The 26,783-nt window shown below is 52.0% G+C and overlaps 3 protein-coding genes across 10 annotated transcripts in view; all 3 read left to right on the forward strand.

Moving 5' to 3' along the window:
• The window catches only part of GRB2 (growth factor receptor bound protein 2), a 53,364-nt gene extending 49,432 nt beyond the window's left edge, over nucleotides 1-3,932 (forward strand). For both annotated transcript variants that reach the window (XM_064467484.1, XM_064467486.1), the window contains exons 5-6: nucleotides 59-227; nucleotides 1,619-3,932. In XM_064467484.1, the coding sequence (XP_064323554.1) occupies nucleotides 59-227; nucleotides 1,619-1,804 (355 nt within the window). In that variant the 3' untranslated portion in view covers nucleotides 1,805-3,932. The remainder of the gene's footprint in view (nucleotides 1-58; nucleotides 228-1,618) is intronic.
• Nucleotides 3,933-5,164: 1,232 nt separating this feature from the next.
• Nucleotides 5,165-18,577, forward strand: SLC25A19 (solute carrier family 25 member 19). 3 transcript variants are annotated; one of them, XM_064466820.1, is made up of 7 exons: nucleotides 5,165-5,345; nucleotides 5,643-5,790; nucleotides 6,314-6,469; nucleotides 7,285-7,455; nucleotides 8,430-8,613; nucleotides 13,356-13,486; nucleotides 14,693-18,577. In XM_064466820.1, exons 2-7 carry the CDS (start codon nucleotides 5,665-5,667, stop codon nucleotides 14,891-14,893), a joined length of 969 nt encoding a protein of 322 aa, XP_064322890.1. In that variant the 5' UTR covers nucleotides 5,165-5,345; nucleotides 5,643-5,664; the 3' UTR covers nucleotides 14,894-18,577. The 3 variants fall into 3 exon arrangements, with proteins under 3 accessions (XP_064322890.1, XP_064322891.1, XP_064322892.1); XM_064466821.1 differs by having other exon boundaries at nucleotides 5,165-5,329; XM_064466822.1 differs by having other exon boundaries at nucleotides 5,165-5,296.
• Nucleotides 13,399-26,703, forward strand: MIF4GD (MIF4G domain containing). Of its 5 annotated transcripts, none has more exons than XM_064466829.1 (6): nucleotides 13,399-13,486; nucleotides 22,126-22,262; nucleotides 23,035-23,144; nucleotides 23,459-23,614; nucleotides 24,358-24,450; nucleotides 25,719-26,703. In XM_064466829.1, the coding sequence occupies exons 2-6, from the start codon at nucleotides 22,181-22,183 to the stop codon at nucleotides 25,944-25,946; spliced, it is 669 nt and encodes a 222-aa protein (XP_064322899.1). In that variant the 5' UTR covers nucleotides 13,399-13,486; nucleotides 22,126-22,180; the 3' UTR covers nucleotides 25,947-26,703. The 5 variants fall into 5 exon arrangements, with proteins under 5 accessions (XP_064322899.1, XP_064322897.1, XP_064322896.1 ...); XM_064466827.1 differs by lacking the exon at nucleotides 13,399-13,486 and adding an exon at nucleotides 14,909-15,042; XM_064466826.1 differs by lacking the exon at nucleotides 13,399-13,486 and adding an exon at nucleotides 19,868-19,994.
• The last annotated feature ends 80 nt before the right edge of the window (nucleotides 26,704-26,783 follow it).

Consider the following 26,783-nt stretch of genomic DNA (forward strand, 5'->3'; position numbering starts at 1 on the left):
AAGAGTATTCAGTGACTAATCATGTGCTTTTTTTGTGTTCTTCGCTTCTTCCTCCCAGGTTTGGAAATGATGTGCAGCACTTCAAGGTGCTTAGAGATGGAGCTGGCAAGTATTTCCTCTGGGTGGTGAAGTTCAATTCTTTGAACGAGCTGGTAGATTATCACAGATCCACATCTGTCTCCAGGAACCAGCAAATATTTCTCCGGGACATTGAGCAGGTGCCACAGGTAAGAGAAGTGCCCTCATAGAGTTACACTAGTTACACTGCAGCCACAGTCCGAAGTGGGATGAGTAAATGAGTTGGGAGGGAGAGAAGCCCACTGGCATTTTTCTTAAAGCATATCTTTAGATGCTGCAGCCAGAATTACTCTGGGAAATAAGCTGGATGTCTGTGCAAATCTCCCTGCTAACTCCTAGTCTCTCCTTCAGTTCTGGCAAAGTGCTGCTGTTGCTGCTTGAACACTTGGCTTGTCTTAATGCTTAGGGATACTGTTGCAGGAAGGTCATCTGATTCCTGTGATTTAAAAATGGGTTTACTCCTAGTTTAGGACATAGTAAGAAAGGATAGTCCTACTTGTGCTGTTCATAGCCAGAAGCGTACCCCTCTGTAGCCAGTGAAGCTTTGGTACTGCTCTGTCCTGAAGGGATGGTTACAGGTAGTAGCCTATGGGACAGCTCTAGCCTGCTGGTTTCGATCTAGCCAGCGTTAAAAGAAACCAAAACCTACTGCTAAGTGCCCGCAGAGCAGCTGGGAGTATATCTGGCTCTTTGTTTTGTTCCGTTTCCCGGGGCAATCAAGGTGTTGTGTTGGATGTAACTGGGTCTTTTATGAGGGTTTTTTTTTTTTTTGATAAATCATTTTGCCTCCATGTGCAGCACTCTAGTTCTAGCTTGAAGACACGGGGTGTGGAACTCGTACTGCTCTCCCGGTGCCACAGGCACCCTTTGCCACAGCGGGTCTGAACTAACCTCTGGCTCTGCACTGTCGGGTCAGTGATGAACAGAGGGTGAGAAAACAGCTGGCTGAAAGAGGCAAGCGTGAAGATACCTTCCCAGCCTCAGGATTTTAAGAATGCAAATGCATTTTAAATGAACCATTAGCTTTCCTGGAAGAATGGATGTATTTGCTGATGAGGCAAAATGCTCTGTGACAGAATTTCTTGATACTGGAGAGTTTCAAGGAAAATGTGTGAAATGCCAACATCCAGTTTTTAGGTGGAGCTTTGTGTGTCGCAGCGTTAGGTAGGTCAGTAATACTTGTGCTGTCAGTTGGCGAAAACAGGATGAATAAGCCAAAAGACCATTGTACTGCTGTAGAGTACAGATGTGCAGTAGGTCATGAAGACTGGAAAATACGAGGAAAACATGTGAGTCATCCACTATCTTTGTTTCGGCTCTTTCATAGAAACTTGACTGTTTTCCTGAAGTCTTCTATAGACTGTGCTTTCCTCTTCAAGCGTCTTGGTACAGATGTTGGAAGCTGGCTTGCAGGGAGATGAAACAGCCCCAATGTTTATCGTTAAACTCTGGTGTAAGTTAAGCTCCTGCCTGAGGGAGCAGGTGTCTCGAGTGCCGTGGATGATTCTCACTTGGCATTTCTTTTTCTTTCCCCTTTCAGCAACCAACGTACGTTCAGGCCCTGTTTGATTTTGATCCCCAGGAGGAAGGAGAGCTGGGCTTCCGCCGTGGAGACTTTATCCAAGTCCTTGACAATTCTGACCCCAACTGGTGGAAGGGAGCCTGCCACGGACAGACGGGCATGTTTCCACGCAACTATGTGACCCCAGTGAACCGGAACATCTAGAGATAAATATTAGAGATTATTTAAAGAAACCAGAGAAACAGTAAATACACATACAGAGCCTAACTGCAGCCAGTGACCTAAAATCACACGGCGATAAAACCTGAGTCACCTTTCACCGTGAGGTGATCCTCCTTCACTCAGTACGGACCTTCAGGGGTGGCGGGGGGGGAAAGAGTTCAACTTACACACCAAAACTTATCTTTAAAAAAAAAAAAAAAGAGAGAGAGAAATGAAATAACAAATTTCCTCAGCTGCTCCTGGGTTACCCCCTTTCATTCACTTTTCTTGTTTCCCCCTCCTCCTCTGTCCATCAGTGCATGAAGTTTTAATGCCATATAAAGTCCTAGCCATGCAGTTAAAGGAAAAGGGAGAAACTCTGCTGGTATTTTCTCTCTCTGCCAACGGTCTTCATTTGACATGAAGGGACGTGAGAGAAGAACCAAATCCACAGTCCTGCCTTTTTTTAAAAATAAATAAAAATCATCAGTCTCTGCTTTTGCCTTCAACATTCAGCTCTTCTTGCCTGGGAACGATGAGGTGTTGATCTAATTTTTATTGTCTCTTCTCCTTTGGCACTTTCTTCTGAAGCTCAGCAGCTTCCAAGCAGGGGAAGGGAGAAGAGTTGTGTGGCTCTTCTTGTTTTGGTTTTTTCTTTCTTTTGTGTTATTTTTTTTTTTTTCTCATGAGTCACAGAGCTGCTTTGAGAAACTCCAACGTACAAGTGAAGTCTGTTAATGCTGTGCTGACAGCTTTTTTGTTTCTTCTTAAAGGTGTACGGTTGAGCACATTCTGTAATTTTTTCTATAGTGCCTTTCCCTTCTTTTCTCTTTTTATTATTTTTTAAGTTAAAAGGACAGTCCACAGCTTTTCAGAGGGTTTTATTCTGCCTACATGTAAATACTTCTGGAGCAAGGGTGTAAAGGAGGGTGGTTTTATCAATGGACGCTTGAGAAAAACCTACAAACAGAGACGGAGCTTTAATCTTAAGATTTGTCTTACTTGTTCAACTTTCCTTATTCCAAGGAAGATAAAATCAAGGCATTCAAGTGGCAGCTTAGGCTGCTCAGAGGTGGGGAGCTGCAACCAGGAGCCTCAAAAGAAGAGAAAGGGGGAAGTTATACCCAGGGAAAATGAGGAAGAATATTTTGGGGAGGGAGGGTTAAGGGGGGAATTTGAGAAATAATAGCCCTGAGATGTCCTGTAAAATGTACATTCCTTTGACGGAAAACTTTATAACGCAGAGAACCTCAAGAAATAGTGCTTGAAAAAAAAATTATGCTATTAATGAATGTTTCTACGTGATGCATGTAATCAGCCTGTCTCTTTGGCCTGGACAGGGAATATTTGCAGTCGTGTTGCTCTCGAAAAGCGGGGTTGGCATCACTGTTCTCCAGTTTCTCCTCCCTCCTCAGGTCAGCGTTACTGTTGAAGCAGATCCCCCCGCCCCGCTCCCCATTCACAGCAGGCTGTGCGATGACCGTAATCCCCACCCCGCGCCATAGCGGCGTTTCTCGTGGCCATTTGCTCCTCCACCAGAGCAGCGTGACGTTAAATTGGACAGAAAGGAAAGCAATCAAGCCGCGCCGCGCTCTGTGCCAATCTTCAGTTGCGTTGTTTTTCCTTTCGGTGGCCGTTTGGCTGGATCCCTTCACCCCACCAACGAATCCAAAACCTGCAGCGGAGATCTCCTCCCGCCCTGCCTAAGCACGGGCAATCTTTTGTTGGAGGGTGCCTTTTTTTGTACTAAGTGTTACAGATGTTTTATTCCTGAGATGACTCTGCCTTACACTTTAATTTTCCAGCAGATGAAAGAGAGAGCTATCCTGTAGAGTATTCCTTTCTCCCCCTCTCCTTGCTAGCTGTCACTCACTTTCTTCCTTCTTTGTAAAGTGATTGGAAAAAGGAATCTATGGCATTCTACACCTGGACCATTTGATTGTTTCCTTATTTTGGAATTGGTGTATATCATGCAGCCTTGCAGGCATACGTCTTGTGTGTGTATATATATTAAAAAAAAAAAATCAGTGTTTAAATAAAAAAAGGCCTATGTACTTAATCCTTTAACTCTGCAGCAGCATTTGGTAGATAGTAATTAACTGTGAATAATAAATATACATTGAATTCTTCACTTGAGCATCTGTCTGTTATTTCAGTTAACTGTACAAAATACAACCTAATTTATAGGATATTAAATTGCTGTGGGAGGGAGAAGCTGCGAGGTGTGCTCAGGGCTCTTCAGCATCGTCTTCCAATCCCGTTACCCCTTCCAGCTAAGTCGAGGGAGAGCCTTGTCGCATGGCGCGTGTGGCGTTCTGGATAGCGAGGAGGGGGAACAGAATCATCGTGTCGCTTCCAGGATTGAACACCATTTATCTGTCAGCAGCATGGGAGGGGATGCTTTAATATTTCCCCCCCTTTTTTTTTTCCTAAGCTTTGTACCAAACTGCTCGAGCCTGTAACGTCGTACGGAGCCGGCACCAGGAGCGATACAGCCGTTACTTCTTGCTGACGGGCAGAGGGGAGGGTGGGCGTATGGCTCGTGTAAGCGCCGCGGCCCTGGCCCGGGCTGTGGCAGGAGCTTTCGCTCTGCTTGATCAGTGCCTTGCAGGTCGCTACCGTTTCTGTTGCCTGGAGAGAGGGAACTGCCCCGCTGTGCTAAGAAGGGGTGCGGGCGGCTCTGCGGGTCACGTCCCTGCTCCGCAGCTTCTCCCCGGCCTTCGCTAGTGTTCGGAAGGTGCCTGTGAGTTTTGTTGTAGGTTTTAATATATGATAGTCATATACTGACATGAGGGTGTGGTTTGTTTTTTAAAAAACGGTTGCTCTTGTAGTTAACATGCTCGGACACAGATGTAGTCGAGGAGTTTGTGGTTGCTCAGAAATGCCGGGGTGTTCCCGTGATTAGTTCATATTTTACATTTTTCCCATTAAAGCCAATACAGAAATTACTTGCAGTGTGGTTTGGAGCCCTTGGCTTTTTTTGTAATGCTGTAACAGAACACACTGCTCGAAGTTGCGCTGTTCGTATGGCCCGTACGTGCCGAAAGGGTCGGAAAATCTGCCCGCCCTTGTGCTTTATAGAGGGAAGGAAAATGCTCGTTGCTAGTGCGACTGTGTGACGGCAAGGCTAAGGCCCCGGTGGAAGAACTACTGTAAGCAAGGCCTGTCTTTACGGGTGTTTTCCTTTCCCACGTGCCAGCAAAACCGCAAAACCAGCCTAAACCCCGGTTTACTCGCCTGGGGCCCGCGGGGCGCGGTCCAGGGGCGGGGCCACGGGGCGGGGCCGAGGGGCGGGGCCACGCGGCGGGATGCGGCGGGCGGGGCCGGACTACATCTCCCGTCGCCCCCCGCGGCGCGCAGGCGCAGTGCGGCGGAGCCGGCGGCGGCGGGCGGGCGGGTGAGGCGCCCCATTGGGCCCCGCCGCAGGGAACCGGCCGTGGCCGCGCAGCGGGGCCGTGGGGCCGCGGGCAGGCACCGGCCGGCGGCCCCACCGGGGTTTGGCTCCATATCCCGCTCCCTTGCCTGCCGGTGGGGGGGGAGAGTGGTGAGGGGGGCTGTGGGACCCGTGGGGTGAGGAGGGGAGGGGAGGGGAGGGGAGGTCTAGGGGGCTGTGGGGCCCGTGGGGTGAGGAGGGGAGGGCTGTGGGGCTGTGGGGCCCGTGGGGTGAGGAGAGGGGGTTTGGGGGGCTGTGGGGCCTGTGGGGTGAGGAAGGGGTTTGGGGGGGGCTGTGGGGCCCGTGCGGGGGGAAAGGGGTTTGGGATGAGGGGCACTGTGGGGAGGAGTTGAGGGAGCTTCTTGCCTGCGGAGGGCTCACCGGGGCACCCCGTGTTCCCCTGCCCAGGCTGCGGGGACCCCAGGCAGGCATGGTCGGCTACGACCCGGAGGCCAAGTGCGTCTCCACGGCTGAAGCGGCTGCAGCAGGATCAGCGTCTGGCTTGGTCACTCGGGTCCTTGTCAGCCCCTTGGATGTCATCAAGATCCGCTTTCAGGTACCTTTCTCACGGCATGCTTGGGGACAGGGGGTGAAAGAGCCTCTTATAGAGCAGGGCTGATCTTGGCCTGGAAGAACAGGTCACTTGTGCTGCCAGAGAGCACTAAATCTGCTCATCGACCCTCACCTACATTGTATGCGGGTTATGCAAGGTAGCAGGGCTACCTTTTGTCTGCCACTTCTTGTTCGTGTAACTTAACTGGTGTGTTTGAGTGGGATCTTGTGTTTTCTGTAGTTTGTTCTCTTTCTCTGTTTCTGTGTTTCATCATCTGAATAATCTCTGCTACTTAACTAAATTTCACCATCATCCCTGCAGATTCCCTTTGCATTACACATGTTTTATTCTTTCAGAGCCCTGCATAATTAACATTGTAGTCAGTTCTAGATGTGGTTCTGTGGGAAGGCAGAATGTCATCCCTTAGCCTTGGTTGGCCGTTAGGGTTGCGGGTTCCTGAATTGGACACTTGAAACTTGTTGAAATGTGACATGGAATTGATAATATTTTCTCTGTTGTCCTCCAGCTTCAGATTGAGCAGCTCTCTGCCAGAAACCCAGGGGCTAAGTATCACGGCATCTTGCAAGCTGCACAGCGCATCTTCCGGGAAGAGGGGTTGGTCGCCTTCTGGAAGGGCCATGTTCCCGCTCAGTTCCTTTCAGTTGGCTACGGAGCTGTCCAGGTAAGGCGACCGACGTCAGCTGGGCCCCACGTACACGTGCAGGACTCTGCTTTGCCCCTCTTCAGACTGGCTGTGTGGGCAGATGCAGAAAGATCTAGGTTTAAACTCTACTGATGCAAGCCAGCTCCAGTCTCAAAGATGTGTAGTTGTATAACGCTGATGTTTAATCCCTAACTGAATATTCCTGAGCTTGCTGAATGGCCTGCCTGGCCAGCCTGGAGTACAGCTGGAGCAAACTGAGTCTGTCTGCATCTGGTGTCATAGACAAGCCCTGTTTGTTCCTGACACTTGGCTGAGCTGTTCACTTTGCAAGCCTGTGCAGTTTTTTGCTTTGGTTCACGCCATCGCCCTAACAGCTTGTTAGTAAAAAAATCAGTGAAACTGATGATGGTGTTTTACATGGTATTGTTACGCTTAGTTTGTAAATATTATGCTTAGTTTGTAAATATTACCAACGTGATTTATGAGAAGTTGTTGAAAGAATAATGGCCAGCATATCTGTGATTTAGCAAATACTCTTCAGGATACATAGGGCATTAAAATGAGTTGTTCACAATTCTAAATGCAAGATTTAGCAGGGGTGCCAGAGATCAGAACATCGCAAGCATTCCCCAGGCTCCTCAGTGATTTTTACAAGGTATTCTCTGAGCACATGCTCCAACAGGTTGCAAGCTGGGGAGGACTTTTCAAGGACAGAAAGAGAAGGTGGTTACAGGCGGTGGGTGGAGCCCTTTTGGTGAAATGAGAGAGGAGTGGGAGATCTGTGTCAGTGATAGGGATTGACTCTTTGACCTGTGTATGTTTGTTTCTGTAAGTTCATGGCGTTTGAAAGCTTGACAAAGCTGGTGCACAACGTCACCTCATACAATGCCCGCGATTCCTTTGTGCACTTCGTCTGTGGTGGACTGGCTGCTTGCACAGCCACTGTTGCAGTTCAACCTGTTGACACACTACGCACCCGCTTTGCTGCTCAGGGTGAGCCTAAGGTATGATGTTGAGGATTAATTCTTAGAATTATCATCCGTAGCAGTAGCAATATTTCATGTGTATGAATATAGGAGGTTCGAAAAGCACGTAACAGTCTGTGGGGTGGCGTAAAGGGACAGATGCTGTTATTGGGCAATGTTTGCACTGTTGCCAAGTTATCCTCTGTGCTGTTGACACAGCTTTCTTAATTATGCTTTGCTGCTCCTGATTGTGTTTGACTTCTGACAGGTGATCCGGAAAGGAGAAACTGTCCTTAACAGGATAACTGAATTTTCATTTTGGGTGTTGGCTATTTATAGAGTACGGTCCCCACTCTGTCAAACATTGCGTGTTTGAAACTTTCCGCTTGCACAGAGTCATGTTTAGATAACGATGGGGATGATACTTGAAACCAGTCACCTTTCACCTGCGTTTGACGTTCTTGTTTATGCAAGAATTGGTCTCCATGCTAATTAGGCTTGTGATACCTAGACTCATATGGGCTTGTATCAGAGCCGTTTCTGGTTTTTGGCTTAGCCTGCAGTAGAATCACAATTTATATTACATTAATTCTGTTGCAGGAGCAAGCAGAGCTGTTAATAATAATGGTATCTGTGATGCAAGTGGTCTCAGGCCACAGCACTCGGCTCTGTTGCCTCCTTTCTTCCCCTCAGAAGCACAGCTTCGATGTGGGGTACAATGTCAGCCCAGGCCTTTCAGTGCAGAGCTAACGAGCGTTCATTCAACTAGTTTCATGTGGCTCAGAGGTAGGTTGAGGTTGTCAGCATACTTAGAAGAGTCACAAGAGCTGAGCTGGGAACGCTGTGTGAAGATGTACAAAATCACTTCGCTCACTGCTTTGTGCTGAAAATCAGTCGGTTGTATTTTGGGCAGTCGGCAATTCCTGTCCTCATTACCGGGAAATAACCTGACCTTTGGCTTGCTGTTTTTAAGCCTGTCTCGCCAGAGAGTCAGCCTCTTCTTTATTGTCTAGGTCTATCACAACCTTCGCCATGCAGTGATGACCATGTACCAAACAGAAGGGCCTCGGACTTTCTATAGAGGTTTGACCCCCACAATCATTGCTATCTTTCCGTACGCTGGTTTCCAGTTCGCCTTCTACAACATCCTGCAACAGTTTTCTGAATGGGCGATTCCAGCTGAAGGGAAGAAAGGAGGTAGGCACTTGGGAGAGCGATGTCTGCGATCTGGAGAGAAAGAGAGGATGAATGCTAGTTTGGGAGACTAGTTCAGTTTTCTCTCCTATCACCCTTTTTGATGCAACATCTGAAAAGTATCTCAATTTCCCATCTCTCGTTCCTAACCCTGCACAGATACTGCGAAGGTAGAATCACCGAACGGTTTGGGTTGGGTGGGACCTTAAAAATCATCTAGTTCCAACCCCCGGCCATGGGCAGGGAGACCTTGCACTAGACCAGGTGCTCAAAGCCCTGTCCAGCATGGCCTTGGACACTGCCAGGGATGGGGCATCCATGGCTTCTCTGGGCAACCTATGCCAGTGCCTCACCACCCTCAGAGAACAATTTCTTCCTTACATCTAGTATGAATCTACCCTCTTTCAGTTTAAAGCCATCACCCCTTGTCCTATCACTTCCTGTCTTTTGCAAAAAGTCCCTCTCCAGCTTCCTTGTAGGCCCCCTTCAGGTACTGGAAGGCTGCTCTAAGGTCTCCCCACAGCCTTCTCTTCTCCAGGCTGAACAACCCTGACTCTTTCAGCCTGTCTTCATAGAAGAGGTGCTCCAGCCCTCAGATCAGCTTCATGGCCCTCCTCTAGACTTGCTCCAGCAGGTCCATGTCCTTATCCCGGGGACACCAGAACTGGACACAGCACAGCAGGTGGGGTCTCACCAGAGCAAAGTAGAGGGGCAAAATCACCTCCCCTGACCTGCTGGTCACACTGCTTTTGATGCAGCCCAGGATACGGTTGACTTTCTGGGCTGTGATCACACGTTGCCGGGTCATGTTGAGCTTCTCAGCAACCATCACCCCCAAGTCTTTCTCCTCAGGGCTTCTCTCAGTCCATTCTCCACCCAACCCATATTTGTGCTTGGGATTGCCCTGACCCACGTGCAGGACCTTGCGCTTGGCCTTGTTGAATTTTATGAGGTTGGCACAGGCCCACCTCTCCAGCCTGTCCAGGTCCCTCTGGATGGCATCTCCTCCTCCAGCGTGTCAACTGTACCACGCAGCTTGGTGTGGTTGGCAAACTTGCTGAGGGTGCGCTCACCCCCACTGTCTGTGTCACCAACACAGGTGTTAAACAGCACCAGTCCCAATAGCGACCCCTGAGGAGCACTGCTCACCACTGGTCTCCACTTGGACATTGAGCCATTGACCACAACTGTTTGAGTGCAACCATCCAGCCAATTCCTTATCCACTGAATGCTCCATCCATACCTCCAATTTAGAGACAAGGATGTTGTGCGGGACAGTGTCAAATGCTTTGCACAAATCCAGGCAGATTATGTCAAGTTGCTCTTCCGTTATCCACCAGCGCTGTAACCCCATCTTAGAGAGCCACCAAATTTGACAGGCATAATTTGCCCTTAGTGAAGCCATGTTGGCTGTCACCAATCACCTTATTTTCCATGTGCCTTAGCATAGTTTTCAGGAGGATCTGCTCCATGAGCTTGCCATGCCCAGAGGTGAGACTGACTGGCCTGTAGTTTCACAGGTCTTCTTTTTTCCCTTCTTAAAAATGGGGGTTATGTTACACAGAATCACAGAATGGTAGAGGTTGGAAGGGACCTCTAGGGTCCATTTTCCAGTCAGTGGGAACTTCACCAGACTGCCACGACTTCTGATGGATAGTGGTTTAGCAACTTCATCCACCAGGTTCCTCAGGATCCATGGGTGTGTCTCATCAGGTCCCATGGACTTGTGCACCTTCAGGGTCCTTAGATGGTCTCGAACCTGATCTCCTACATTGGGAAGTTCTTCATTCTCCCAGTCCCTGTCTTTGCCTTGGGTGGTATGGCTTGAGCACTTGCTGGTGAAGGCTGAGGCAAAAAAGTCATTGAGTACCTCAGCCTTTTCCATATTCTGGGTAACCAGGTCTCATGTTTCCCTCCAGAGAGGGCCCGCATTTTCCATAGTCTTCCTTTTATCACTGACCTACCTATAGAAGCTTTTATTGTTGCCCTTGACATCTCTGGATAGAATTAATCCTGTCAGGGCTTTGGCTTTCCTAACCTGGTCCCTGGCTGCTCAGACAATTTCTCTGTATTCCTCCCAGGCTACCTGCCCTTGTTTCCACCCTCTGTAGGCTGCCTTTTTGTGTTTGAGTTTGTCCAGGAGCTCCTTGTTCACCTCCTGGTGTTTTTGCCTGACTTCCTCTTTGTTGGGATGCATCACTCCTGAGCTTGCAGGAGGTGATCCTTGAATATTAACCAGCTTTCTTGGGCCCTTCTTCCCTCCAGAGTTTTATCCCATGTGTCATGGGTTCAGCCTTAGTCAGCAACTAAACACCACGCAGCTGCTCGCTCACTCCCTCCCCCCACCCCTGTGGGCCGGGGGAGAGAACCGGAAGAGCAAAAGCACAAAAAAAACCCCAAACTTGTGGGTAGAGATAAGAACAGTTTAATAATTACAGTAAAATAAGAATTATAATAATTATTACTATGATAATAATAACAATATAATAAAATGGAAAAGTTAAAAAGGGAAAAAACCAGAAAGACAAATGATACAACCGATCACCACCCGCTGACTGATGCTGCCCGTCCCCGAGCCGCGATCGCTGCCTCCCTGCCCCGGCCAGCTCCTCCCAGGTAACATACTGGGCATGACACGGAATATCCCTTTGGCAAGTTTGAATCCGCTCTCTCAGCTGTGCCCCCTCCCCTCCAGGCTCCTTGTGCCCCCGGCAGAGCGTGGGAAGCTGGAAAAGTCCTTGACTAGTACAAGCACTGCCCAGCAACAACCAAAACATCGGTGTGTTATCTCAACGTTGTTTTCATACTAAGTCCAAAAGCACAGCGCTGCGCCAGCTGCAGGGAAGAAAATGAATCTATCCCAGCTAAAACCATGACACCATGGTACTCTACCAAAGAGATCGCTGAAGAGGCCAAAGTCTGCTGAAGTCCCGGGTAGCGAGCTCGCTGTGTGCCCTCCTCACTGCCCTAAGGATCTTGAACTCCACCATTTTGTGGTCACTGCAGCCAAGGCTGCCTTTAAGTTTCACATTCCCCACCAGCCCCTCCTTGTTGGTGAGAAGGTCCAGCACAGCACCTCTCCTCGTTGGCTCCTCTGTCACTTGGAGAAGGAAGTTATCATCAACGCATCCCAGGAACTTCCCGGATTGCTTATGCCCCGCTGTGCTGTCCCTCCAACAGATATCAGAGTAGTTGAAGTCCCCCAGGGGCTTGTGAACATGAGGCTGCTCCTGTCTGTCTATAGAGGGTCTCACCCATTCGGTCTTCCTGGTCAGGTGGCCTGTAGCAGACCCCCACTCTAATGCCACCTGTCCCTGACCCCCCTTCAGTCCTGACCCATAAGCTCTCGGTCGGCTCCTCATCCATCCCCAGGCAGAGCTCCGTGCACTCCAGCTGGTCACTGACATAGAAGGTGACCCCCCACCATCTCCCCTGCCTGTCCTTCCCAAATAGCTCTATCCTTCCATTCCAACACTCCAGTCCAGGAGCCATCCCACCATGTCTCTGTGACGCCAATAAGAGCATAGCCCTGCAGGCAGTCGCACGTCTATAACTCCTCTTGTTTATTCCCCATGCTACCTGTGTTTGCTTAGAGGCGTTTAAGTTGGGCCCCCGATGACTTACTGGCTGGAGTGGCTGGAATGCCCTTGTGCTGCTCTTCAGGTGCTCTCCTGCCGACCTGTGATCCTTCTCCAGGCTCTGGGCATCTGTTGCTGGCACTGGCATCAATCTGGTAGGCGTGGGATGGGCTGAGGTTCCCCTCTCCCAGCAACTTCAGTTTAAAGCTCTCTTCACCAGCTTGGCAAGCCTGTGACCCAAGATGCTTTTCCTCTTCTCTGACAGATGGACCCCATCAGTGTACAGTGAAGTTTACAAACAGCCCCTGTTATTGAATAACCATGGTGGAAATGTGGGTGGATGGGAGAGAAGTGTCACAGGCCAGGGTACTCCTCCTTGAGCTGTGTCACGTTACTCATACCGAGGGAAGACAGTGCTGGCATAATCTTCCTCTGTTTCATTAGTGCAGATTCCAGCATAGCTGTTAGAGAAGAGGATTCATTTGGCCTAATTTAAAACTGCCAAGCTCCTGATTTGATATCTTTATGTTGATTTCTAGCTCTGTTATAAGAGACCCTCATCCTGATGCGACCTGTCACCTTGACAGTTCTAGATACTAGTGCCTCCCTGAGAGAGAGCGAATGCAGCATCAGCGTGGTCTTGTACCTCAGTGGAATTTCTTCAGTAGAGGAACCAGACTTTTCAAGATCACGTCTGCATGTTTCTTTTTAGATGGCAGAGGCTGATGGTGGTTTTGTGCTGGGAGCTCATATTTGTCAGGAAAAAGTCTAATATCACAAAACTCATTTCCCGTGAGCCTCTGAAATCAGCAGGCAGTGTCACCACATGACTTACTCCAGTCCAGAATAAGTCAGTGTGAGCAATCAGGAGTGCAAGATTTCTGGTGACCGGGCCTTTACTGGGGGGCACGAAAACTTTCCCGGTAGTGGCAGGTTCTCTGGTAACTGGGGATTTTTTATGCAAGGGGCACTGCGAGCCTGATGTAGAAAATACAGATCGAAGTTAACCCAAACTATGCAGGGGAGGTGATGTAACTTTAAAGGGCCTTTTTGGTTTTGCTTCTTGTGAAAATTGATTTTAGCTTACCTCTCGTGATCTTTAACCGCAACTCCCTGCTAATCCTCTTTTTTCCTCCCCCGCTGTCCTCTCCCCTTTCTGCTTCTCAGGTAACATTAAAAACCTTGTTTGCGGCAGCTGCGCCGGAATCATCAGCAAAACCCTCACTTACCCTTTTGACCTCTTCAAAAAACGACTGCAAGTGGGTGGCTTTGAGCATGCCCGGGCGGCCTTTGGGCAGGTGAGAAATGTCTGAATTTGACTGATTTTCATAAGTATGGAATTGCATTGAGATAATCCAGCGCAGTGGTGAGTCACCAGCAGGACCTGTTGTGCTCATACTCGGGTTGGGAGCTGCCAGGGAACTCCCGGGAGCTGAGCATCGGTCTCGCTTAATAATGGGAATAGCTGCGTGAATAAACTGGTTTCGGTTTATGACATTGTCCAACATAGCCGTGCTCTGCCTTCTCATCCCCCTCCATCAGGTTGGCGGTCTCAGAGCTGGGCATGAGTTAGTCAAGCAAAGGGGTTTTGATTTGCTTTACTTTTCTAGCGGCAGCTTGGTATTTGTGATTCGGGACTAGCAGAGGATGACACTAGCTTTCTGCTGGGGTTGCCTGTCTGTCAGGATCCTTTTCTGCAATTAATAGTTTGGTACAAGGAATGGGCACCGAGTGTTCAGCCTGTGTCTTACGTACAGACCATCCTGAAATTCAGAGCAAATTAAATACTCCTGCTATTCTTTAGCACCAGCCTTCCTACCTCAAAGTACACTGTAAGACAAATACAGAACTTTCAAGGAACTATCTCTTTTTTTCTCTGAAATGTGGGAATTTTCTTTTTTCCTTCCAATTCCTTGGATCTGAGAAGCAAATCAGTCTGTACCTCAAGAAACTCTGGGATAGGAGTTGGAAGTCTTAACCCATTGCACTGGATGCTTTTCCTCTTCCAGTGAGGTACAGAATTTGTCCTTGGCATTGATGCGTCACAAGACGTTAAACCTTCACGGTATGACTGGATGACGTGCAGATAGCTAATTTAGAGACTTCTAAGTCCTGTAGCTGTATTTTCTTTCTGTCAGAAACCTGAAAAGTTGTCCCTCCTTAGAGAGTGAAGGGGATGGAAAAAAGTAGCCGCACAATCTGAAATAATCACTTCACGAACATGTCCCGGAAATAATAGATGCTGTTGTAGCATGAAGATTTTAGGGCCATTCAATCTGCATAAGCCATTGCTGATGCAAAATACATGCTTTTCCTCTACCCCGATCTCTACAAACTGGCTCTTTGAAACTTTCAGTTAGTGATGATAATAGCTGGGAAGGTACCTCCAGGCTGCACGTCTGGATTGTGTTTCAGTGGTACAGTTTGGGGTGCGCTCTGCTTTTTTTTCCAGGTAAGCTGTCCTGGATTTGTCTTGGTTAACCTTCTTGCCATTTCCCTCCCAGGTACGGATATATAGGGGTCTCCTGGACTGCATGAGGCAGATCATGCAAGAGGAGGGCCCGGGTGCATTCTTTAAGGGCCTTTCACCCAGCTTGCTGAAGGCTGCTGTCTCTACTGGCCTTGTCTTCTTTTGGTATGAGCTGTTCTGCAGCCTCCTGTGTGCCCTGAAGAGCAGCGATAGCACCACGAGGAAGGAGGGCTGAAAGGGGCATGTATAAAGCTACCTGGTGTTCTCCTGGAGGAGGGGAAGCTGACGGCTTTGCTCTGTCTTGAGCATGTTGGAAATATCAGAGCTCCCAGAGCTCCACCAGCCTGTAGGAAATCACCTCCTGGGACCAAGCAGAAGGAGAAGGTGACGGCAGTTCTACTGAGGACGCTGAACTGCTTTGCTGGAAGCTGTTCAGCTGAGCACTTTTTTACTCCGTCTCCTCTAATACCAGCACACGTTTAGTGGGGGGAGAGGGGAACCGAGCGGGCAGCTACCTAGCAGAGACCGCTCTGAAAAGGCATCCTATAAAGCAGATGGATTCCTGTGCTTGTCCTGGAGCGGCAGAGAGGGATCCTGGCCTAGCTAGTGCTGCTTAACCAACGTAACACCACTTCCTATCACTGCATCTGCACAGCTTTATTTCCTTGCTTGTGGCCTGCTTGTTTGCACCATCCTCTTCTCTCAGTGTTGCTCAGGTAGCTCTGCCCTGCTGTTGTGAAGTCAGTTTAAGCCTCTCTAGTGTGCACAGACCCTCGGTTTTCCTTTTCTTTGCTGCCAGCTGCTGCTTCATGATCACCACGTGCCGGCTGCGCATCCTCAGCCACCTTAAACGGAGGATCCTCTAGGGGATCATGCTGACCCAAACTTTCTCTTTCTTCAACTCTGGTGAGCGTGATTGTATCCTGGGTGCCCATTTCTCTTCCTGCATGCCTTGCCATACATCTCTTAAGGTTTTGCATTGCCTCAGTCACGCTTTTTACAAGTCGACCTGCAGATTAAGAACCCTGCTCTAAGGGGATTCAACGCACAAGCCCAATTCTTACTTCAGGGTTCTTTGCTTCAGTGCAGTGCGTAAACAAATGCTGTATAGAGCTCTAGAAGTATTAAGTCTAAGTTGGAATAATGAAGGAAAAGCCCTGTGGAAACTAGTAAATGTCTTTTTTTTTTTTTTTAATACCACTTTTGAATGTTACTAGCAAGTATTTCTGTAGTGGCCTCAAAGCATTTCTGAACCTCAGTCCTAGAGTGGTGCTAACAAATGAAAATGTTTTGACAAGATTAGCCAAGGTGAGAGGGGACTGAGCATCCAGTCGGAATGGGCTGGCGTAGCATGGTGTTTGATGAGAAAAGGATGATTGAACTAGGGCTGGAGAAGTGGTTTTGTGGAGTTTCAAAGGTTTTGTGAATGGTTAAGAAAAAAACCCCAGACAACTCTGATTTACATAACAGGGGAAAAGAGGAAAATTACTTTCTTCCGCCTCTTTTATCCTCTGTTTTTTCAAGCTGAGCAGGGTGTGGCTGGACCAGCGCATGGAAGGCAGACATCCAAGGAAGAGCCGCTGTGATACAGGAGCACGTTAGTCATCTGGCGAGTGGTGGATAGGGCAGAGCTCTGCAGTTATTTAGGGGATGGTTTGATGGTTCTTCTCTTAACACAGAGCTTTTCGTGGCTCTTTTGCAATATTCAGGGTGTTAATCCCGAATAGCCTGGCCAAATTCCAGCATGACCAATTCCATTCTGTTGATGCAACTTCTCCTGGCGATTTTGAGCGTTGCTCACGTATCCTGAACTATTGTGAGAGGCTGTTTTTAAAGAGGAGCTGTTTCACCGGTGGCTGAGGCATCTGGAGAGGGTCCTTGCAAGCCCAGGCCAAATAACTTTGGGTTTGCTGTGGTCTGAGATCTTGGAGTGTGAAGTGGCTGTTTCACTGCGGGTGACTCCGAGAGCTACGTAAAATTAAGTTCACGGGGCAGTGTCAGTGTCAGGCAGGAGGCTTGTATACGAGCCTAGAGGAGGGAGTGTTAGCTGCACGGGCTCTAAAAATGGGCAGTTTTGCTTAAGGAGAAAACGCAAAGAATGTTGAGTCAAGTTTCTCAAAGTGCCTCAATCCTGTTGGCATTTTCCTGTGTTACTTGGGCTCTTCTGACATTCCCCCAAAATCTTCTTAATGATATTTTGCCTTTGTTTATTGTTCATCTGGTGTTCTTGGAAAGACATGATAACCAGTAATGAACTTAGCCTCATGACATCGTGCTGAGGGAGGGAAACACCTCGTTTTGAAACAGACACAAACAGGTTGGGATTGTTACTGTCTTTTGGCTGCTGGTAGAGAGGAATGCTGTCATGGCTTGCAGGGACAGCAGAACATCTTCTGTGCTGACCTAGGCTTCCATAGGAAATTGGGACTCATCTGTCCTGCCTAAACATTACAAGACTCTTGTTTTCCACTTAATGTCAAAGAGCTGCTGTTAAACTGCACAAAATAGGGGGAAACCGGTTAGGAGCTCAGCAGAGGGAATTGCAGCCTGTGGAATGGGGGGTGAGTTGCTTTGCTTGTCACAGGGGTAAAGAATAAAGAACAGAAAACTGCTCTGCTCTGATGTCCCTCGAGCGTGCTGCAGAGCTGGAGGTGATGCAGGCACGCAACTTGGCTGCTCCGCAGGGAGGGCAGCAACACAGAGTATAGGGCAGCTCTTCCTCTCTGGGGTAGTTTTTTTCTTCCACTCTGCATTAAATGAGCTTGCCTCCGGCCAACAGATGGCAAAGTCGGAGTTTTAAGTTGTTGTGCCAGGCTGGCCCAGGCTGTGGAAGAGATGCCCCCTGGTCGGAGGGCGCTGGCACACAGCCTGGCTTATAGAGACCTTTGGGCTATTAGTCATAAATGTTAGAGGCCCCTAAAGGCATCTGGTCTTCTAGTGAGTGAAGGAGAAAGAAGTGACAACCTCGACCATACGATGTTAGAAGCTGCATCTAACGGTCGCTTCACCACTCACCTCTGGTCAGCAGCATCCGGCCCTCTTAAATCTCCGACGTGCGCTTTGCTAACTGGGAGTCGCTGCTGGGGAGGGGACTGTAGCAGGAACGTTCTTGTCTCTTTGGGAATGAGGCTGGTTTAGTGCAAAGCGCTGGGAGGACAGGTCTTACTTGTGATGCTGCTCTGGCAAAACACGCGCTGTTTGATGCTAAATTTCCTAGAATTAGAGGAGCGGGCGACGGGAGAGATCTGTACGTAGTGACCTTGTTCTTGCATACGCTGGGGCAGATTTGCTGGGAAGCTGTGCGCGCCAGTTCCGTTTCAAGGGACAACGCGGTGAGTGACTCGCTGCGAGCCTGCGCCGGTGTTGGCCCGTCGGGGTGGCTGGGATTTCACTCTGATGTAATCCTATCAGCGGGGATTTGCCTTGCCTGAAATGCACCTCGCAAGCTGCTCAGCAACTGCGCTTGTTTTCTTCTAGTGCCTTTTACCATCCGAATGTCCACAAGCACTTTAGCAGGCAAGGCGGGCGGCGCGGCGCTGGTTAGGGGATCCGCCATCGCTCTCGGCTGGCCGCGGACGGGGCAGCTTTGACGCACAAGTTCTGTGGTGAGCGCGGTTCCCTGCAGCGCCAGCTGGCTCCCCGAGTTCCTAGGACGGTGCTGTTCTCGGGGTGCTCATCCAGAGCCACATAGCATCATTTTTGAAAAGAAATGAATGTTTTACAGTCAGGCATGGAATAGATTGTATTTAATTTGGGTTTAAGTTTCTCTTGGATGTAGAACTGTAATTCTCTGCGGCATTTTGCTGTGTTGCCTGGGTGGATCTTTTGCAGCTGCTGTTGTCTGAAGGCATCTGAGCACAAAGCGCACAACGCGTGCCTGCCTTTGAGAAAAGGTACATTAAATATTTTGTTATGGTCACGTCTGGCTGCAGTTTGTTTTTTCCTGTCCTCCTAGTGCCAGGCTGGACGCCACAGGGCCGCCGTGGCCCTCCTGCTGCCCAAAAGGGAGGATAATCGGAGCCCCGAGTGCAGGGTGGCAGGAGCCAGCTGGTTTTCCCTTCCCCTGGCTGGCTCCTGGGTGCTCCTCAGCAGAACCATCCCAGCCCCTCTGCGATATGGGGTGATGCTTTGGGTATCACTGTAGAGAACCACACCAAGGGGGATCGCCCAACCCAGTCCCTCTGCTGTGCCCAAGAAGGCCCGTCAGAGCCATGGCGGCCTGTCCCGAGCCACACATCTGCAGTGTGGATGAGTTCAGGCTTCATTTGCATCTCGCCAGGCCCGACAGCGCCACGGAACGTGTTCCCAAACTGCTCGTTGTGCATTTCCTAAGGCCTTTTTCTGGTTTCAGCAGCCTGGATGCTCTGCTGTCCTCTAAACGCTGCAAAGGCTTCACCCCTTTGAGGGGTCTTCCCCTGTGAAATGGTTGGGAGTTCTGAGAAAAAACGTGAGGGGTGTGTGTTAGACCTCGCTCAGCTCTTGTTGCGGTGATTTGGTTTAGCGCATCTTCCCTTTCCGAATTTTTTTTCCTATTGATTTTGGTTTTTTTCTACGCTGCTCGTCTGCAGCCTGCCCTGGACAGGAGGGCGGATTCAAGGTGGTTTTCACCTGGAGAGCAGCAGCGTGGCGCAACTCTCGCCAGGAGAGCCCAGCCAGTGCTCGGCAGGAGAGACCGAGGGGGCCTGGGGCCAGAGGGGTTAAATGCTGCAAGGGGCAGCAGGTGCCTGGGGTGCTGTTGGGCATGGCCAGGGTGCCAGTGAGGATGCCCAGGGATGCCTGGGGTGCCAGTGGGGATGCCCAGGGATGCTTGGGTGTGCCAGTGAGGATGCCTGGGGTGCCCGGGGGGTTGGGGTACTGGTGAGGTGCTGGTGGGGGTGCTCAGGATGTTAGTGAGGGTGCCCGGGGTGCTGGTGGGGGTGCCTGGGATGCTGGTGACGATGCCCGGGGTGCCTATGGGGTGCCCAGGGGCACCCGGGTGGCCGGTGGAGGTGGCCGGGGTGCCGGCTGGGATGCCTGGCGATGCCCGGGGGTGCGGTGAGGATTCCCGGGGTGCCGGTGGAGGTGCCCGGGGGGCAGCCGGCCCTGCCGGGGGTGGTGGGCGCTCCCCGGGGGAGCAGCCGGGGATCCCCGCCGTGGCCCGGCGCTCGCAGGCGGTGGCGCTGCGGCTGCCGCCGCTCGCCCGGCCCGGCCCGGCCCGTCCCTCCCCCGGCTCGGGCGAGGAAATGACCTAAGAGGAAACCTGGGCCGTGCCGGGAGGGAGCGGGGCCGGGCGGCGGGGCCCGGGGCGCTGCGGGGATGCCCCGGCGGCCAGCGGAGGCAGCGGGGGCGGCCGGCAGGTCGGTGGGCAGCGCCCGGCTCCCCCTGCCCGGCCCGGGGGCACCGAGGGCGGGGGGGGGGGGCTGGTTTCTCCGGTATCCGCCGCTGCCTCCGTCCCGGGGGCCCTTCGGCTTGTACCGCCCGCGGGGAGGGGAGGCTCCCGGGGGGGCTCCGGTGGTCCGGGCAGGAGGTGGCTCGGCTTTGGGGGTCCCACCTGCGGCTCGGCGGGGATGGGATGGGGGTCCCGGGTGGCTGGTAGCACCCCACGGGTGGATGCTGAGGGGTGGCGGAGGAGACTTGCTGCTCTTGTCCCTCTGTTTGCCATGGCCGGGGGACATCCAGCCCGTCCCACCGGGTATGACCCCTGCAGGGTAGGGCCACGGCACACTGGCCGGCTGATCCCCGGCAGATCGAGGACACTAATCCCAACCACATCAGACCTCGGCAACATCTCGACTGGTGGGGACCACTTGCAGAGGAGGAACCAGCACCCACGGGCCCGGTGTCCCCCAGTGCCGCCAGCCCTTCAGGCAAGGTGGTCCTGGCAGCAGCGTCTCTAGCGCAGGCGAGGCCTGGCCGGTTTTACGCTCACACGCTGCGGTTTGCTCTGGGCAGGGTTATTTGGCACAGCAGTTCAAAGCAGCCATGCCCGTCCCCGGGGAGCCGTGGGGACGGATGCTGGGGGAGAGGTGCTGGGTGGTGGCAGCAGAGACGCTGCCGGACGGGCTCGGGCGCTTGGGCGCTTCCTGCTTGGCTGTGCGCGGCACTGAGTTCTCGCCAGGTTCCTTCTGCGTGGCAGTGCTGCTGGTGGGACGCGGGGCTGCTGGTGAGCTGGGGCTGCCCCGCTGGCCGTGCAGCATGGCCTGAGTGCGGATACAGAGGGAGAGAGACGGTGCAGGAGGAGGAGAGGTCGATGGGAAGGCATTTGCCAACCAGACGTGGCAGAGAGGGCACCCAGCTGCTTGTGAATCCGTCTGGGAAAGAAACACCTGTGCAGGTCTCGGGGCAGGTAACCCTGCGCAGGTGAGAGCTTCGGCTGCGAGAGCGGCGTGGGCAGGTTGGCACCCCATGGGGCAAAGTCTGCCCTGGGCCTCCCGGAGAGGCAGGCGAGGAGGGCAGAGCCTCCACCTGCCAGAGAGCGGAGCTCTCTGCTCTGAGTTATTACACGTTGTGCCACGGCTTCGTGGCAAGTGCTGTGTCCGAGGGGTCGGGCTGCCTGCGATACGCGCCCCGTGCCTCTAAAGGGCGATGGGCTCTTCGCCTTTAATCCGGGCAGGGACCTGTTTGCAGAGAGGGGTGAGTAACGGCCCAGGAATTTCGATGAGCTCGCAAAACTCATTTGGCCGACTGCCTCCTCCTATTTGTGCTGTGGGTCTGGCCAGCCTGGCATTCTGCATCCAGCAGATCATCTCGTGTGCGTGTCGAAGAAAGCCTTTCCTCTCTGTGCCGCGTGTACCCGCCTGCTGTCATCGCTGTAGCACAGAGCAGAAGAAAATGAACCTAGAGGCTATTTAGGAGCACCGTTGGTACTGCAGAGAGCCCTGCTTGGCTGCAGGGGGATGAGATGGGAGCTGTTGCTGTTGGGGATTTGGCTGCAGAGCTTGCTGTGTCTTGCTGGGTGCTGAGGGAGCCTGGCTCTGGCGCAGGAGAGGGGCCCTGGCAAGCGTGTGTTGGATGCTTTGGTGCTGGCTTTGATTCTTCCCAGGCTTTTGTGTGAAACCAGCTGAATGGGTGTTTCAAAGGCACAAGGGAGCAGCAGCGTGGGGTGCTCCTGTGTGTGCTTCCCTGTGATACAGCCACAGGGAAGCCTTCTGAGGGGATATCGGTATATTTTGGGGCTGTTTTGCTGTGCTGTCTGCTTTGAACCTGCAGATCAACAGACTGAAACACATTTTTCATATCAGAAAACTGTAAAGGCTCTGAAGATTAAGTCCTATCATAGGCTGGTAGGAAGCAAGTCTTAAAAAGATGTGGGAGTGAGGCTTTGCTCAGATCTAGGGCCAGAGTTGGGTGCCCTAATAACAGATGAGTTTCCTTGGGGTGTGGGGCTGGCAGGAGAACAGCCTGTGCTCCAGCACTAGGTGGGATTTGCCAAATGACGAGGTGAAGGTGTGCCTCTGTCTAACTAAGCTCTGTGTGCTCTTTCCCCAGGCACTGGCACTAGCCCATCCGTTGTCCTCACTCTTGCCCTCGGAGGAAGCCAGTCATGGGGGAAACAGGCAAAGAAGAGTATAAAATACAGTCGTTCGACAGCGAGACTCAAAAGCTGCTAAAAACAGCCCTCAAAGGTCAGAAGGCTTTTCAGCAGCTCCTCTGCCACATGCAGCTTGGCTGGTAGATGAGGCTGGGTGCTTGGACCCCTTTAAGGAACACCAACTGCAAAGTGGAGAAAAGCTGTTTCATAAACACTGTTCATCCGTGACCAGGTGCTGTTGGTGAATCTTCTCCGGGAAGGTCTTTGCTCTCTGCCTCTTGTTCTGTCTCACTTTCTCCCTGATGTTTAATGGTGCAGTTGTTCAAACTCAGCTCCTGGTTCTCATCGTCATGGTCTTCCCTGATTTCAGGGTACCCTCCCCTCTTGCTCTAACCCAGCATCTCTGCAGATTTGGCCTCTCGCCCCGTCGTGCTCTCTGCCCCTCGCCGCTGCAGGGCCATCTCATCCTCCCGGCCCCGGAGCCTCCCGCTCACCGCCAGGTCTCTATTCAAAGCCCTGCAGCAGTTTGCACATCTGGCTCCCACTAATCCAACTTTGAAGCAGTGCTGGGATTTCAGATTCAGATGAACTTACTGCTTCCCCATATTACCTGCTTTCCTCCATTGCTTTCCCATCGTGATGGCTGTGCCTGCAGCCTGGGAGGACCGTGCACCCTTGGAGATGGTGTCTCCAAAGCAGCTGGTGTGCAAGAGGAGCTGTGACTCTTGACGTGGGAGTGAGCACGAGGTTTTGCACTATATAACATGGTTGTACCAGGCCCTGCGCCAACCTTGGTTGCTTTTTAGGTACCCCAAACAATCAGGGCATAAAGGGTGCCGGCTCCTGACTGTTTCTCCTCTTTGCAGACCCCAGCAACGTGGACCTGGAGAAAGTGGCCAATATTATAGTGGACCAGTCCCTCAAAGACTGTGTGTTCAGCAAGGAGGCAGGGCGCATCTGCTACACCATCATCCAGGTGAGAGCTCCTTGTGTCCGGACAGTGAAACACTTAAGCTGCGTGGGATGTCCCTAGGCCAGGCCATGCCAGGCTTCGCCCCAGCCCTGCGCTCTGACCCCTCAGCCAGCTTTCCTCTTCTGCCACTCGCCCCGTGCAGTGGCAGCATCCGGACAAGCAGCCGACGAGCACAGGTGGTTAGCTGCAGCTTTCCTGCCTCTCTGGGCAATCCCAGCAGGGTACCTACATGACCCTGCATCACCCAAGTAGCAGCATGCCCCTGCCTCTCTCACACCCCCATTTCGTCCCACCATCCTGCTTTTCTGGGCTCGTAGGCAGAGAGCAAACAAGTCGGCCAGAGCATCTTCCGGAGGAGCCTGCTGAACCGGCTGCAGCAGGAGTACAAGGACAGGGAGGAGCTGCGCACCCGCTCGCTCCAGGCGTGGATCTGCTACGTCACCTTCATCTGCAACATCTTCGACTACCTGAGGGTAAGGAGCTGGAGCAGGAGCACCCGGCTGCTGCTGCCTAGCGGTGCCAGAAGGGCCTGGGTGTCCAACGATGCCAGGGCAGGGGTGTTGGATGGGCGTTGTACAGAGCCCAGGGCCATGGCTCGGCGGTGGGGTCCACAGCCGGTTGTCAGCACAAGGATGCTGCTGGGGCTGGTGCTACCTATGGGCAAGCAAACAGGCTTGGAGAGGCAGAGGCACCTCTGGGAACAGTCACAAAGTCTGAGCTTCCTCATATTGTACCTGGTGTTTGAAATCCCCTGATCTGCCTGCTCCCAAATGTCCCAGACTGAACTAGTTCAGTTGCTCTGAGGTCCCAGGGTGGACCCGTGGGTGCTCACATAATTTCTAGCCCACGTACTGACAGTCTGTTTGCAAGCCTTCGCTGCGGTGTGTGTACTTGGATGCCTGTTTGGAGTAGATGTAAAAATGATGCAAGAAGAGCTGCAGGCAGGAAAAATGCTGTTGCAACAAGTGTATTTCCCATGACTACCTGCTTACATTTAAAAATAGATAGTTTTTTACATCATTTGTTCAGCTTCTCTGGCTCCTGGAGACTTGAACATCTGGTCTCCTACATAAATCCCACCAATACAGCATTTGGCAGCGCAACTAAATTCTGCTCCCTTCTCCTTTGAAGAGCAGCAAGGGAACAACTCTTTCAAACAGCTGCAGACACCTCCCTTTCTGGCCCCAAGCTGACGATGGCTCCCGCCTCCTTACAGGTGAACAACATGCCCATGATGGCTCTGGTGAACCCCGTTTACGACTGTCTGTTCCGGCTGGCACAGCCTGACAGCCTGCGGAAGGAGGAAGAGGTGAGTGCAGGGAAGAGGGCTGCTGATACGCCTGTTGTCCTGCCAAGGACCAGCAAAAAGCCAAACCCCGGGGGGATGCAGTCTCCACATCCTGGTGCAGGAGAGGGAGTGCTGCCTCCCTGGTGTGTGCTGACGGAGACCCGCGGGCGGGAGGGTTTGCAGGCCAGAAGGAAGCAGGATGCAGGTGCAGGTTGTGACTCCCCAGCCCAGGCTGCATGTCCTCCCTTGGGGCAGCTTTTCTCCCTGCTGCCCAAGTGCTGTCACTGGAGACCCGGCAGCCCGGCTGTCCCTCGAAGCAGGACCTGTCTCCAGTGTTAGGCAGGTTCACCTCCCGTCATGTGAGGAAAATGCAGACAATGACTCTCCCCCGTTTTCACAGAAACCAGCTGCTTTTCCAGCAGCCCTTGTTGCCGGACGCCTGGAAAAGCAGCTGTCACACTGACCTGCCAGAGCACCGCAGCCGTGGTTGGTGACGGCAGATAGCTGCAGCGACCGCAGGTGTGCAGAGCGGCTCTGTGTCCCCACAGGTCCCGAGACGTGTTGTGCAATGCTTTGTGTAGCTGCTGCTCACCTGGCCGGGCCTGATGCTGTGCCAGACCCCAGCGGGCTGGAGGAGGCTCTTCTGGGGCTGGAGCTTCGCACACGCCTGGGTGTGTGGCAACCTGCGTGGGGCACAGCCGGGCCGTCCCTCAGGCAAGGGGTTCCTGTAAAATGTAGGGGCCCTCGGATGGGCCCTTTGGGTTTTTTTTAATCTTAGCACAACCCTCCCGCCCCTGCAGCCCATTGACTTTCCCCTTTTCTCCAAAGACCCAGTTCGTGTCCTTCTTTCCTGCAAATCTCTGGACTTTCCAAGGGCTTTAGGACATGTTCCAACCACTTCCCTCTGTTCTTGGAGGCACCTCCTTGCTCCAGCCTCAGCTTCAGCCTTGCCATTTCCTCATGGACATCCTGCAGGATATTAACATTTTTCCACCTGGTTTTTTCACCTGTAACATTTTTCCTCTCTGGCAATTTTGTCTGAGAGAGGAGAGTTCAGGATGTGCTCTCCCAGTGCTTTTGGCAGAAGAGACATGCAGCTTCTCCTGCCTCCTGGATCGCAGCGACTTGGGGGAAGCAGAACCACCGCCTGTTGGAAATCAGAGGGATTCCCACAGAACAGAGGGAACAGGATGAGTTGGGCCATAGGTGACTGATGGGGACCTCCACAGAGCTGTGCCAAAGCTCCCTGTTCCTTTGTACTCAGCCATCTTCTTCCCTTCCTTCTGAAGGTGGACTGCTTGGTCCTACAGCTCCATCGCATCGGCGAGCAGCTGGAGAAGATGAACTCCCAGCGGATGGACGAGCTCTTCTCTCTCCTCCGAGATGGCTTCCTTCTGCAGGAGGGGCTCAGCTCCCTGTCCCAGCTCCTGCTGCTGGAGATCATCGAGTTTCGGGCTGCCGACTGGAAGATGACAGACGCTGCCCAGAAATACTATTACAGCGAAGTAATGGATTAGCCCCTCTACATCAGAGGTGGAGAGATGTCCCCAGCACTTTCACCAGCAGGCTTCATACCAAGTTTGAATTTCTTTTCACGTTAATGTTTTTCTAGCACTTCCTGTAAATAAGATTTATACTGGCTAGAGCCTCTGGGCACGTAACCGTCAGGCTGCAACTGGTGCCAGCCTGACTTTGGAGCTTTGGAGAGGTGGGAGGGGCAGGGTGCATTTAACCCAGCGAGTTCTCCCACTGATTTTGTCTAACATTGGGCTGCCTCCAGCAAAGGGCAAGGAAGGCTTCTAGCTCAAACCAGCGTTCTGTATGGGTGTTAAGGAAAGCACAGTTTAGGCTGAGCGCATTTTGGTTCCACCCGAGAGCCAGCGGAGCGGCGGGAGGCAGAAGGGAATTCTTTCACAGCTCAGGTTGTACCTGGTTCTCTGGAATGAGTCACAGAAAACGCTGTGGCCTCACAAACAGCTCAACCAAGTGCCGTTTTTCCCAGGCGCCTTCCAGCACACTGGCTGCACCCGCATGCACACAGCCTCCCCCACGGGGCATGAGCCACCGACACTGCGCCAGGGCAGCCTGCAGCAGGACAGGGCCCTGAGCACATGTAGCCAGGAACAGGTTTTATAAGTTTTATACAATAACGGTCAGGTTTTTTTCAGAGTTTAGTGAGTTTCAACTATGCTGTATCTTATAGGCATGGGAGAGGAAGAAAGGAAACAAAATAGTCTATGGAAGGATTGTTTTCTAATAAAAGTTTCCCAATAACATGTGCCCTGCTTTCCTCTAGTTGCTCCTGACTGAAGCCTTAAGGCTGCAGCACTTTTTTCTCCTCTCCAGTGCAGGGT

The sequence above is a fragment of the Phalacrocorax carbo genome, chromosome 16 (assembly GCF_963921805.1).
Source record: "Phalacrocorax carbo chromosome 16, bPhaCar2.1, whole genome shotgun sequence".
Lineage (NCBI taxonomy): Eukaryota > Metazoa > Chordata > Aves > Suliformes > Phalacrocoracidae > Phalacrocorax > Phalacrocorax carbo.

Excerpts from the sequence above, each read along its gene's own strand:
- SLC25A19 (XM_064466820.1), top strand. The coding sequence starts at position 5,665 with ATGGTCGGCTACGACCCGGAGGCCAAGTGCGTCTCCACGGCTGAAGCG. Across the intron at positions 7,456-8,429 it reads CTGCTCAGGGTGAGCCTAAG|GTCTATCACAACCTTCGCCA; the intron begins GTATGATGTTGA and ends TTTATTGTCTAG. Across the intron at positions 13,487-14,692 it reads CCCGGGCGGCCTTTGGGCAG|GTACGGATATATAGGGGTCT; the intron begins GTGAGAAATGTC and ends TTTCCCTCCCAG.
- MIF4GD (XM_064466829.1), top strand. The coding sequence starts at position 22,181 with ATGGGGGAAACAGGCAAAGAAGAGTATAAAATACAGTCGTTCGACAGC. Across the intron at positions 22,263-23,034 it reads GCTAAAAACAGCCCTCAAAG|ACCCCAGCAACGTGGACCTG; the intron begins GTCAGAAGGCTT and ends TCCTCTTTGCAG. Across the intron at positions 23,145-23,458 it reads TCTGCTACACCATCATCCAG|GCAGAGAGCAAACAAGTCGG; the intron begins GTGAGAGCTCCT and ends CTGGGCTCGTAG.